This window comes from Apaloderma vittatum, unplaced genomic scaffold (genome assembly GCF_000703405.1).
Source record: "Apaloderma vittatum isolate BGI_N311 unplaced genomic scaffold, ASM70340v1 scaffold10572, whole genome shotgun sequence".
Classification (NCBI taxonomy): domain Eukaryota; kingdom Metazoa; phylum Chordata; class Aves; order Trogoniformes; family Trogonidae; genus Apaloderma; species Apaloderma vittatum.
Window position 1 is genome coordinate 10,889 of NW_009703070.1, and position 14,392 is coordinate 25,280.

The window sequence follows — 14,392 nt, forward strand, 5'->3', positions numbered from 1 at the left end:
TCCCCATTTCTGTTTAACACAACTGAGTGCTTCCAGCTGCAGCTAACAGAACATGCACCACATCTCCCTAGTCAATCATAGTCAAAACCAAAAAATCACAAATCCTAATTTGTCTTACAAATAATTTACCAAGAGGCAATATGCACTTACCTAAGGCACAACTGTGTGACTCTAGATAACCTCAAGCTCACTTGAACTGTTTCTAAGTGCATGCTTATATTAAGCCTAGGTTATATCTGTAGCAGAAACTTATTACAAACCTGTAACAGCTTCTGCCTTCACCCATAGATATATGTACAGATGGCTAAGTTCTTCTATTGCCAGATTATAATTGGTACTGAAATTACTTGCTCAGTTCCAATCACATTAAATATAAAATTAATTATCACCTCCTCTTCTTTCACCTGGCATTTGCTCACAGTGAAATTTAATATTGATTCTGATTATTCTTGACCTTAGGCTGCTGATCTTTGGTTACTTTTCTGGATGTTAGCCTGTGTTCATGACATGCAGAAGCTGTCCCCCGAGGTGCATGTCAAATTTTGTGGCTATTAGGCCATCATCCACTACATTCTAGGGCAATGAAATTATTTGCCAGGAGACAAGTATTGCCTTGCTATCCTTGCTTCTCCAGAAACTCAACTTTCCAAAGCCAACAACATCCTTTGAGTTTTTCCCTCACTATTGTCTTCTCGGCTCACCGCAGATTCTCTGCACTTGAACTGAATTCTTTACAATCACTGCCTCAACACCAGTCACCCTGTATCCCACTCCTACTACTCCAGAGTTTCTGCCCTGCAGTATTCCTGAATCCCCTCCAAAAAAATCAACAAAACAGAGTGAAAAAGTTAATTTTTAAGTTAACAGCCTCTACACTCCTTTCTTCAACTATTAGTTCGGAAAGGGCTAGCTTTGACGATGTCCTATTCTTTTCTTAGAATATTACAGAACTATATACAGGTAAATGGGGACTGGAAGGAGTGGGCATTCTTAAAGAACTACTGCAGCAGATAATATTTTCTAGATTTCAAAATACGATAGCCACTTGCTGCCAAACTAAGGCTTTCCAGGCAGTACAGGGTGCTGCTGCATGTCTTTGCTAAATCAAGATAAAATATAATTGAAATCCAAATTAAACAGATGTTTGTGATATGTTTATTCCCCTTCACTTTCCATCAAGTATGGCTCACACACACTGGGGAATAGTTTCACTTATACACAGGGTGATGCCTGAAATACAGCATATTTTGCAGTTTTCTTAAGAAATGAATATTTATAGTAAAAGGAGCCTGTACACCGATTTGATCACTGACCCTGGCTTTGGATAGAAATGAACAAACTTTGGAGAGTTTTTTTATTTGTTTCTTTTTCTTATGTTCTTTTTTGTTTGTCTGTTGGTTTGGTTTTTGTCTGTTCAAATATAGCATTTGACAGTGCCCAATTAACTCTCCTTTGTGGCTGAAGACAGCCACAAGGCTCAAGGTTGGAGGAACTGAGAAGGAAAACGCTGTATGTTAATGTAACGTGAATCTTCCCAGTTTCAAACTGATAGTTATGAAATCCTTTCCACAAGTGCTGTAAAAATGTAGAAACATTCTTTTTCTTTCAATATGCTATTAACATAAATAGAACAAGGTATGTGAAACGGTTGTCTGAGGCAGCAGGGACCCTGAAAGCCTAGCCACTCTCCATGCTGCCATGCCATGGTGATTACCTCTAAACCAAAAAAGAGCAAAAAAAAAAATAGTGGTTTTTTACATGTTTAAAAAAAAGTTAAAAGAAAATTTTCCTCTTCCTTGAACATTTTGCTCTGAGTCATAAATCACTTTTTCTTTTTTTCCCCCCAGCTAAACCATACACATAATGTGCAGGACATTAATCCTTTGTACACCGAAATAGCTCTTATTTCTTGTAACCTGTCAGCCTCACGATCTTTATAGTTTATTTCACAGATGTTGCATTATCAAGAATTATGCCTAGTTTATACCAATAACCTATTTACAGAAACAAGGAGTAAAATGAAAGCAAAAAGACACAAAAGACTTTTGTGACTGAACACCAAAACAAATCTTTGGTATAAACAGATCCCCTTGTAAACAAATATCTGTGGTGAGAACACAGGTCTCTGTCTAATATGTTTCTTCCTACCAGCAGTCCCTACTCTCACACAAAGAAGGGAAATAAAGATGATACTAAAAATAAATGTACACACACACACGTATATGTATATGCACACACTAAAAGCAAATATGAGGATTTCTGATTTAATTATAGTTATAAACCAAAGGTTTCCCTTGGATTTCTGCAGAGACCACACCATATGTTCTAATAGGGCTGTCTGTAATCAAGAAATATACCAAAGCAATTCAACATCAGACGGAGAGGTAAGCAGCCTGAAGCATACTACAGCAGCAACCACTTGTTATTCTGAAAATGCGCAGTACACTCAAGCAAAACGGAGCAAGGCAGGAATAGAGAAACTTTTATCTCTAAAATTTTTCTACTTCTAAATGATGACCTGCTGGGTAAAACACACCTCTTCGTCCTTCTTGCTTTGCAAGGCTATATGTACATCTTCAATGGTACTGTATCACATATTCAGTGCACTGATAAAACAAAATTGCAGGGCTTTGTTTCCTGAATGATCAGCTTTTCAGGAAAGGGCTTTCTGGAACTGAAGTGGTGCTTTTGTGCTTCAATCCAATAACGAAGCATATTCTTAAAAAAGCAAAGAAGTAAAAACACCTTACGCAGAGAAGACAGCATATTCTAAACAGAAGGGTAAAACCTAAACAGACCCAGCATCATTAGAACGGCCTCATTAGTAATTGGACATTGTAACCCAGGGAGATTTGCTTGCCATATCAGTGGCCTCCAGCAAAGTTAGCAAGACTTCCATAAGTACCCAAGCCTTTGACAACAGAAATATTTCAAGGTTACTAAAAGAACTAAATTATTCATGATTAATAACCATTACTGAGCAGTGTCCTTTTCTCCTTTATTTACAAACCTGGTTTCTACAAATATATTAGTTTAGTGTATTTACTGAAGACTGTCTGGGAAAACTGTGTATACAGTCGCCTTTCCAATCTGTCGCATATGAACTGTCCTTCAAGCCATATCTGTGTTGCTCCACTTAGGCAATGTTTAAATAAAAATCAACCTGCAGAAACAGCAAAGACTAAATACCTACCGCATACAGACACATGTTCATTTGCTATTTAGAGAGTCAAAGTAAGAAAGAATCTTGCTCTATGGACTTATACCAAAGGACCTAAAAGATCCCCTTGAATTATCAAGTCTGGCAAAGTGGGGGAAAAAGTCCACCTGCTTATGCTGAGTAGTATGGATACAGCCTGGATTGGTTGCAGCAGTAGGAGACTAAATTGTTTACATAGTTTTCCCAGCTCATGGATCATGCAGGGTCGTGGAATCTCAAACTTTTCTTAAAATGGGACTTTTATCTGGATTTTCATTCTGATACTTCTACAAAAACAAGAGCTGTTGCCTGAGGAATGGGGATGAAGTCTGTATGACGAAGCTACTCAGGAGTTGGATGTACAAAACTGCTGAAAAACAAAACAGTTACACTTTGCCATGGTCAAGAAACAGAAATGGGAGGACAGAGGCAGTGCAGCCTTCTTCACATTAATTAGAGATCATACTGCACCCCATGAAAGACTGAATAATTATAAATTTACTAGGCATACTTCACAAAAGAAGGACTATAAGAGGGGAAAGCAACCCATGAAAACCCCACACAACAAGATCATCATGCAGATCTATTCACAAAGATATTCTCAGATGATTTGGTAGCCATCAGTCACACTAAATCATATCAACCTCTTCAAAAAAGAAAAGTTTTAAAGTATGGAATTGGAATTTCTAAATTAAAACTCCAGTTTGTGTCTATAACAACGCAGGATTAAAATGCAAGTGTCCTTTGAATCCCACTCCCCACTAATTCAGGTATTTTCTAGTATAAAACCCAACATCAACTCTGAAAGACGAAGCAGTCTTCTTCCCCTGAAGAAGATTAACAGTGCTGGAAATTACTAAGCATATAATAAATAGTAATTTGTTCTTAATCAGTGCCACAATATTTGATGCTTTCACTGAAGAATGCAAGACTGTATGGGCAACTGTCAAGTAAAACTGTGGGATTTAGTTGAATTGACATCAAGCTTCAGTTACGTACATGAAATTATACATAGGTGAATATACTTATAAATGGAGAATTTGAAGCACTCCATATACATTACATTATCAATGTTGATGTCAATGAAGTTCTCGGCCAGCTGAAGTCTCTATGTGTTGACGCTTATGTCAGACTGTTCTCAACAGCTCTGTTTCCTGCTGTTCCACTGAGGTGAACTGAAGACACCCAACAGAAGGTCTCTGATACATTTAAGTAAGGATATATCATTCTGTCTTTATACCCTCCATGCACAGAGCCAAACCAAGAAACTCACCTGTTCCCTCAGTCTGCTAACGTCTCGGAAAAGCCATCAGAGAGGACCACCATGTAGCCAGCAGCTGTTTCTTAGACACTTCTAAATGAAATATTTTCTCTTTGTTAAAGTATAGGGATGATGAACGTGATGGGAAACAATTTGGAGTCCAAGCACAATGGGAGGGAACAGAGGACATGGCTGAACTGAGAGATGCATCCAGCTGCTGAGCCTGTGGGTGCATCTGAGGTAGACTGATGAGATGAAAGATTAGTGAAGGTGTTCCTGTGCTGGATAAATTTGAGTGATGAGGTAAGTTTGAAAAAGTAAATCAGGAAAAAAGATGTTTAGAGAAGATCTGTTCTAGAGGAAAATAAGACAAATGAGAATAAAACTACAGTTGAGATCTCAGGCATGCAAAGAGCAAGTAGAGAGAGGGGGAAACAGGAAGAAGTCGAACTATGAAAGGGAAGTGGCATAAGGTCTAGTTGAAAAGTTATGAACAGCAAGAGAAAAGGTGGCAATGTGAATGGTGAGTATGAAAGTAAGTAGTCTGACTTTAATACAGCAGTCTAGACAACAACTAATAAGGAACAGGGCATTACCACAGAATATTCCAACTTCCCATAAAATCTACATCTGGTTGAGAATCATTCACACCACAGCTAGGAAAGCCAGAGAAATAAGTATGAATGTCAGAAACAACAATCTAGTAAAATGCAGTATCTCTTCCAGTGATTGTGATTTATAAAGGCCCCAAGTCTTTCAGACGAACAGGGTGGCAAGCAGCAGCACTATATTTGTGTAAAACAGATACTCTCCTACACTCAAATACAGCCAACTTTCCATCCTTTAGCAACCAAAGGCAAACATGAATGCCTTGAGCAGGGCACCATGGAAGATAAAAATAGTTCTGGCTACAATAGACACTTATCTCTACTCAACTGCTGTGCTATGAGCCTGTAGCATGAGATGCACTTTCCATTTCTTAATGGAACATCAAATGACACACTCAGCCACTTGTAGATTAAAACTAGCTGTTTTACAGCTGTGCAACTAGTGACATGATTAAAGCAGTACATAAAATCCTTATAAAGATACTTGTCAGTTTGGGAGTCTCCAGAAACAGCTTATCCCCAAAAAAGCCACAGTACACAGCACGTGGCAATATGAAAAACACAGTAGAAAAGAAAAAAGAGTGCAAAATGCCCGTAACCAAAGTATATTGTAAATATGTAAATATGTTTTATTTTATATTGACTCTTAAGCAACATACAGGGGAGAACATTAGAGAACTAAGCTACAGGGGGTTTAGAAGAAATACAGGTGTTTGAAATAAAAAAGAATGGCTCTCTACATATTAAATTGGAAGAAGAGGCAAAAGCGGACACCGAAGAATTATTTTTTTCTGTACTCCTGATGTGCACAACCTAGAGAGTGAAGAGAGTGCCAAAATTATTTTTTTTTGGATCTTGCTGGAGTGCTTCACAACAGCAGTTCAGTGAGACAAAAGGGCATTCAAAACTGCAGTCACACTTTAAGCTCACTAAGCATTCTGTTATTCTCTGATAGTTTCCATTTTACTATGGAAATGTTTTCACGTGCAAATGACTTATGTGTACAAGGAGAAGCCTCTCTCCTCCAGAAGATTATGGCAATACATCAAATAAAACCCCAAAGAAAGCATCTAGTTGCCCATATGAACACAGTATGTTCTAATTTGCCCTTTATTATATTTTTCCTGTTTCTTTTTAATAGTAGACAGATACAGACAAAAGAAAGGAGTGGAAAAAACGCAGCGAGAAATAGCAACAAAGAGCATTGCAAGGAAAGAAAGGTTAATCACAGCACAAGAGAAGATGTAAGGAATGTGAAGAATGCAAGCAAGTAAATAAATCAATAATCTACAGTCATCATCTACATTCCTGAACTACCTTGAAAGCAAGGATATCTGCCCTTAACATTCCTGAGAAGAGTAGAGATTTTCAAGGAAGACTTCCCTTCCAACCCCCCAGCGTGCTCTGTTCCTGCCAGCACACTTGTGTCAACAACTGATTACAGTTGACCCTTCCAAAGGGAGCCTATACTACCTCTTTTAACAGTTATGTTAATACAAGCTTGTAAACGCCTTGGATCAGCCCAGAAACACTAACAAGCCAAAATTAACATTGTGATCATCACACTTAGTTAAAAAAAAATAAATAAACCTCAAGGTCATTGTCAAACAATTGCAGGAATGATGCAGTAGATTGTCCCCTCACCACCACTCTCCAAAACATAGAGCCCAGCGCCTCACACAGAATAAAAGCGCAGATCAATAAAGCCAGAAGACTAATATGGTTTTACAGATGTATTTCTTCACAACACTATCAGAATACCATAAAGAATTTTACAGGGGAAATGGAAGCTGAGCAACAGAGACATGAAGTACAAATGTCAGGACTTCTTAAGTTGGGCATGTTTTATATTGTTAATGTGTGTGTGTGGGGGAATAAAAAACAGAACAAAGAACTCCAAACAAGTATACAGCTAAAATCGAGGATACGCAATCAAGTAACATGGCACAACAGAAGTGGATTTGCAGTGCAAATCAGTGGGTGTTAAGGACCTTACTGACATTCACCTTATACATATTTTAGGGGGAAGGGGGAGTGTCCTTCAGACTAACTCTAGACTGACCCAGTGAACCGAGCATCCATTAGACCTTGGGGTGAATAGTCTGTTTTAGTTTCATCCAAAAAGATATCTTGATCAATATATGGTGTAAATTCAGATATGGTGAATAGGGAAAAAACAGAAATTCAATTCAGAAGTGTAACCCTGAGCCAATGCAGATTTACCTGAAGTTGCAATAGGACTCTGAGGCTTTATCTAAAAAAGGCTTGTAAGTGCAGTACCTAACTCTAACAAAAACCCCCACAACAAAAAAATTAGGATACGATGATTCCATATGAGCTTTGCTGCTTAGAAGCCCACTTCTGTTTACAAGATATAGCAGTAATTCTCCAAAAAAACCTTTTTGCCACACAAAATAAAATGTACAAAACTCACAGAAAATCAGCACAGAGAATTATTTCTAAGCTGGACTTGCTTGGCTTCACACACGCACAATATGCTTTTGCAACACTTGCCTTTGCAGATGAAGCTGATACAATACGATTAGGTAGCTGAGGGCATCTTTTCATGTGAGTTAAGAAATTTCTTAATGCTTATATGAAGTGTAGCAATTAAAACAAGTCTGTTTTCAATGGCATTCTACCGCCAAACAGGGGGACTCCCGTCAGTTTTCCACATGTATTTGGACTTCACAGTCATCTTTTAAGTAACAGATGCAATTACATTTAAAAAAAAAAAAAAAGAGGAAGAAAAAGAAAGAAAGAAAATCTCCTGTACCTGTATGTTGTTCTTCAATCCAAGCCTGTAGATACATGAAGAGGAGTAGACCAGCTACTCCAAACATCAGTACAGACACAAAAACTTGTCTTGGGTTCATGACCCTACCAGGGGGCTACTTTTCAACTTTCAGAAGGACACATGCCTCACTTTGAAGTTTTCAGAGTCCCAGACCTGGAATAACAAGAGATAGAGCTAGTTCTTGTGTTACATATTTATTCTTCACCACTGACTGTGGAAACAGCATACTATGTACAAGCTGGATCTCTTACAAACTATTTCTTCAAATACTTGGATTTTGTTCATGATCTCAACAATCCTTCTACCCCTAGACAAGTTCCAAGCAGAAGCGTTTCTTGAAGTGGCTGCAGAGACCATTCCGCCTCCACACCACCAAACATCATCCCTCCCCTGCTGCAGTGGAGGGAGGTCAAACACCAAACAAGGTGCCCGGGTGTCACATCAATACACCACTGCCCACCAAACATCACAGCTGAGAAGCAGCTGGAGGAACCCCCTCAGGTAGCCAAGTTGCACCTTTGTACCACTAGCCCCCTGAGATGGCCAAACCTCTGCTTCAGGGAGTGCTACTCCAATGTTTGCCCTCAAACATGAATTCAGGTTGAGTTTTTAAGGGTTAGAGAACATCAGTGTAAGACAGTATGAGTAATGCAGCAGAAATGGAATTAAGGCATCATCTTTTTACTCAGATATTTTGCAACACGGGAAGGATTTGTCAAGAACTCAGTTCTTGCCACTAAACTCAACAGAAATGAGGTCAAATGTAAAACCTTTCCAAAAAAAGATTACTTTCCTGCACAGTAGAGAGTCTAGAAAAACGAAGCAATTTACCTGATACACTGCACCTGCCATAAAGGCACTGTAAAATTCAGTTTATAACAACAGAAGAAGACATTTTGGATCATAAAAAAGCAAACTCCTTAACCTGAATAAGAATGTATTCACTTTAAAGACCATTACTAGAAACTGAGAAGCAGCTGTTGAAACTGGCTTTCACAGGAGAAGTGCTAAAATTCAACACAATGGACACTCTGGTAAGTGCAGATCGGATAGAAGTATCTGGTAAACTGCCCCAAAGAATGCAAAGAAAAACTCAAGGTTTAAAGGCAGACAGCCTACTGGAAAACATTTGAAAGAGAAATCTGTTAGAAGAACAGAGCTAAAGTACATGTGCATCCAAATACACAGAAAAATAAAACACTGGCATATAACAGTTATTCTGAAAGATAGAAGTACTGAGTGTTCCACAAGTTTGTATTTTTAAATAATGTAGCACTGTTATATCTAAAATTGCCAAATTTCTAAAAATACGTGTACACATAAGGCTTAGCAGGAACTCCCATTAAAAATAGCTGTTGAATGAGCGAACTAACTACATTAGAAAGAGATAGATGATTTCAAGAACAAGAAAACTGTATTCAGAACACTACAGTTTTTATTCTAATTCTGTGCCATTAAAGCTATATACCTCTCTGAAGCATAAACTCGCCGGCGGAAACCAGAGTTTAAACATTAATCATTTTATATGTATTTGTTCCACAGAAAAAAGATGGCTAGCCATTAACAGAATGTAAATGTTCTGTCTGAAGTCTTTGAGTCATGAAGCATCTGGTTTGAACCTGGAACATGGAAGGAAGGCAAGTAGGTGCTTTATTCCATCTAGTTCTTACTGCCTTGATTCTGCAGACAGAATTTCCTACATGTTATTTACATGTGTATATATATATGTTTACAGCTATGTGATGATGTGATATATGGATGTATATACATTTTGCAGCTATTGTGATGATGCACAGGACTGGAAGGAAGAAGTGAAGATCAGACAAACCCAAAGAAAATACTTGCAGAATTCTCTGTGACACGTCTTCTGCAAAAGTGTGTATAGTGGAGCCTCCTTTAAGCCAGCTCCTGATCAGCTGTTAGCACTTGCACATTTTCCTACAGTGACCTCAGCATTCACAGTCTTCCTTATCTACATCAAAAGATTTACTCAAGTCTGTGCACCCAATTTCAATCCTGCAGCAAAGCCACTGTTTACATGTCTTCACAAATCTGCTCCGTGAGAGAGAAGCTTCCCAGTATAAGCAACGCTTCAAGAACCATTAATCAAAGGACCAATGAATACAGACCTCTTCTGTTTTCCCCAGACAAAAGCTGTGTTGTTCACGTAACAGGACATTGTCAGCACCTGGGTTAGAAAAATTTTAAAAAAAAAAAGTCAAATAAATAAGACATGAAGGTCTGAATGAGTATCTTTGAAAGAAATGAATTAAATTGCAGGTACTAGAAAGCAGAAATCAATTTCTTTTGGAAAAGTTGTCCTAGATTTGTAACTTTCCTATAATAAAAAAAAGCAAGCAATCTAGACACACACAATGAATGGTAGCGTGTTTCTAAATAAGGCCACTTGCCTTGGTTTTCTCACTTATTTTCATTTCTGACTACAAAAAAAAAGCCTAGCATTTTCAGCTCTCCTTTCTGAAAATGCATGTCTCTGGGCAAGAAAATCTTTCTCAGGCCACACGGATGATGCTGAAAGCAAAGCATCTCATACCACGTCTCCTTGAATATTGCATGCACCCATGACACGCGAAGGCAGAGCACATCCAGCTGACCTTGACCAAACACCATCATGGCTGCATGCAGCACCGTTTACAAGCCCTACATCATCATCTGTCAGATGTGCAGTAAAATCAGGAGCACTTCCAAGCAATTTAACCTGTGAATAAGAGTATAAGGTATTTTTCTACTAGGATAGTTTTTCTACTAGATTAGTTTCATTCTGGATTGAAGTTCCTAAAAAGAAAGAGCAGTTGAAGATGGTTTTTTTTTTTTTTAAATACCAGACACACCCGAAAGCTAATTTACTCCACCACAGTCACTGTAATTATCTTTGTATCAAAAGTTTTCATGCTGCTTGCAATTAATTTATTTAAATTTAATTTATATTAAACTATTCTTTGTTTATGTGTTGGCTAAATTTTAAGATTAGATTTAAAGAAGAGTAATGTTAGTTTTAATTATGACTATTTATTTTAGCACAGGTTAGACTGTAATGACATCAAAGTCATCCATAATCTGAAGATACTCTGCTACCTTTTAAGATTTTAAAAGGCTTTTCAGCTTGAATGAATAGTTTAATTTATTTAGCATAGCGATTTGTAACCTACATATGAAAAAATTATAGCGACATTAAAGAAAGTCTCTGTCCATGAGTTTTTAGTAGAACTTGAGAAACGGCAACACAACACTGACAAATTTGCTCCTTTAGTATTAAAAAGCAACGATCGCGGAAAACACTCTCTAGCATCCTGGCAAAGAGAAAATACCTACAAATATTCTTTAATCAAGATGAATGCTCTCTTGTGGCTGTGAAGGAAGAGCCAACAAGCAATTACTTTCAAACTAAGTTTTTTCAAAAGACATCAGTTGTATCCAGACAAGAGGTTCAGCATCCCTAGTCAAGCTGTAAATCTTTCTTTGCTCCAGGTACTACGCAATGTGACTCCACTGGGTGATAGCTTCATCATCCTGCTAGATAGGATGCTTGCTACGGAGAAACTAAGCTGTCATGTCCTTCTTACCTACGCTGAATTAAATTCTTTCTTTAGCCCAACCTCTCCCCCTCCCCCTCATCTCTTTTGGAAGCATGGACCCCAACTCCCCATCCATTTCAACTCAAATCTTCACAGAAAATGTCAGTGATGCATGCACCCCAAATTTTCAATTCCTTTTGATTTCTGGAGAGAGATTAGTGCATATTTTTCTTATCCATCATGGAGAAAAAGTTAATCTGGCAGATAAAAATATTATGTGTCTTAGATGACAATACAGACTTTTTTACAGCAAAAATTTAGAAACTTGACAAGTTTATAACCAGTCACTTCTGAGGCCAAATTGTTTAACACCATTGTAAAATTTAAGATTTTCAGGAACGCACATTCCATTAATGTAAAATCCTTACATTTTTTCCACTGTGTTTTGTGGCCGGTTCAAAGACACGCATTCATTTACAGGGCCAACACACGCAGTTGAAATAGCATAGCCACCCAAAAATGGGCAAGGAGTGCATCTCCTGCTTCTGGCATGATTCCTCATTTCAGGATCATTCACCTTTCTCTTCCTGGCAAGCAAATACACCTGCAGCTGCGGAGAGGCACCACCAGCACTCAGGCACCATTCCTGGCTTCTTCATATTCCAGACCATGTAAAATGAATGACATCTCATTGTGTGACTATCTTAAGACTATCTTGACTATCTTAAGCATGTTTGACTATCCTAAGATTTCCTCACAACTATTACTCTCACAATCACCTGGTTCCGAAACCAGAAACATAGAAAAGGAAAGCACTAGATTGCCTGAGAGTATTTAAAAACCTTTAATTCTTTTCCTCCTTTTTTTCCTTCATCTGGAGAAGAAGAAAAAAAAAAGTGATCAAGATGAGTGGTTAGCCAGCAGAACACTGGTGAAAAAAACAGATTATTTTTTTTATAATAGTCAAAGTATTCATATTACCGTGGGTTACCACAAAATCCCACCCAGTCAGACTCTCCTTTGACACAACTGATTTAACGAAAGCGAAATGAGAAAAAGACACATAAAGCTATTGCAACCTCATACATTTGGCCAGCTTTTTTAATTTTTCTTACTTCCTTCCTTACCCCAAGAAGTAATAAATCTTCTGATGCCTCCACTGCAGTATCATGGCAAGTAAATTTGAGGAATGTCCTGCTGGACACTGGCCCAGGCTACTTTCAGCTCAGTCAGCGGAAGAAGGCAAGGATATCTCCTCACTTCAATGCTTCCCCTCCTCCCTCACTTCTCCCGTGAGCTTGTCTCCTACTTCATGCATAGGTGATCCTGGAGGATCACCTTTCCACTGTCCACATCTCAACTTTCTGGCTTCACAACTAGCACAAGGCACAGCTCCAGCTTTTAACAATGCTTGCACAGTTCCCCATATCAGGCTGTGCTACTCTTTTTTCTTTTTGTTTTATTGCAATGGTCACTAGGAATAAACACGCAGTATTTGCCATTTTCTTTCTCTAGCTGAGTATTACAGTTGGGTAAAGTCAAAGACCTTAAAGAAATGTAACCAGATCAAGATAACCAAAGTCAGTGTGCTGAGAAAGTTTGTTGAAATCAAAATTAATAAACAACAACAAGAAAACCCAAATCAAACCAAAGTTCCTGTAAGGTAGCACTTCTGGTCCACGGGAATCTACTGGAGTGGTCAGGTGGGGTCCATGGTTAACAATTTGACAAGCTTCACCACAGGGGCTGACTACAGATGGGGCAGTGCACTGATGAGTTTCTCACCCCATAAAAGACAGCTGGTGCCAAGAAGGGAGAGATACTCACCACCCAGGCTCACTGGTATTCCAGTCCTGGTGACACCTCAGCAACTTCTTCACCTAAAGAGTTGCTTGAAGAAGGTTGTGCTAAAGTGTCACTGAAGACACCATCTGGCCTGCACAAATTTTATCACCAGCAATAACAGATGATTACTACCTAACAATCTTGCAAACTAAGTTAAGAGAATTTTGTTAGAATTCCATAAGTCAAAAATAATTAAATATTTTATACAAAATACACAGGGATTTATTTTAAATTGAGAGAGCTATTTAAACAAAGTGAGCATCCTCCATTCACCTACTGAAAATAGTGAAACAACAAATTCCCTTTAAAAACACAGAATTAAAAATCTTAAAATTTCAAGAGCAGTCAGGAAATTCCAGACGTAAGCATCACCAAAGTAACTCTCACCCAGCCAAGCTGCACATATTTAACATTTTTCTGCTTCACTCTCCCTTGTTACATAGCAGACCACAGTGTTGTCGCAGCAATTATGTTTTCTTATTAATGCATTTTATAGAATACAATATATCATATACAAAACATGTCAAATACAATACGGTTTGCATTTGATTTGGCCATTTTAATCTATTAAAGTCACCAGTCCCTTGTTATTCTTGTAGTATATTTCCAAAGAAAAAAGTCCTTTTAATGAAGCAATGGATGTAAACAAGACTCAATTTAGTAAAGAAGCATATATTCATTTCTGATGTCATCGCATCTTTCTGTATTAATTATACTAGGTGGCTGAAAGCCGTCCACAGCACCTGCATTTCTTTTGAGAACATGCACAAATACAACCACTTACCTGGTCCTGCTCCCCAAGCATAAATCCTATTGAACTTCAGACCATATTAGTTTAATCCACATAGCAACACTCAACCATTTGCAGGTGAATCTAAAGCTGCAGTTCTAATAACTATTTTTATAGAGAAACAAACAAAAGCTATGCTTGTGTTAACAACAGGTAAATGCAGAGTTGTCCTTCCCAGGACAAAGTAGGTTAACACATTAGCATCTTGAAAAGTTTCACTTACTTAAAGACAACAGAGAAGACACTCTAGTACTGAAAGTGATAGGTTGCCAACTTCACCAGTTTACCAGAATATTCAACACCAAGGGTTTCATTCTATAGCTGCTAGGACATCTCGCTTCAAAAAGGAAAAAGCA

General features: G+C 38.1%; 1 protein-coding gene across 1 annotated transcript; it reads right to left on the bottom strand.

Annotated features, from left to right (window-relative positions):
- Nucleotides 1–1,941: 1,941 nt before the first annotated feature.
- On the bottom strand, nt 1,942–7,944 carry LOC104270197 (carbohydrate sulfotransferase 9-like). Its single transcript, XM_009864479.1, has 2 exons — nt 7,845–7,944; nt 1,942–1,994 (listed from the first exon to the last, which is right to left on the bottom strand). Exons 1-2 carry the CDS (start codon nt 7,942–7,944, stop codon nt 1,942–1,944), a joined length of 153 nt encoding a protein of 50 aa, XP_009862781.1.
- Nucleotides 7,945–14,392: the final 6,448 nt, after the last annotated feature.

Bases quoted from the DNA above. Each gene is read 5' to 3' on its own strand.
- LOC104270197 (XM_009864479.1), bottom strand. From the start codon at position 7,944: ATGAACCCAAGACAAGTTTTTGTGTCTGTACTGATGTTTGGAGTAGCT. The intron at 1,995-7,844 runs GTACAGGAGATT...TTCTGTAAATAG, and splicing joins GATTGAAGAACAACATACAG to GTTATTGGTATAAACTAGGC.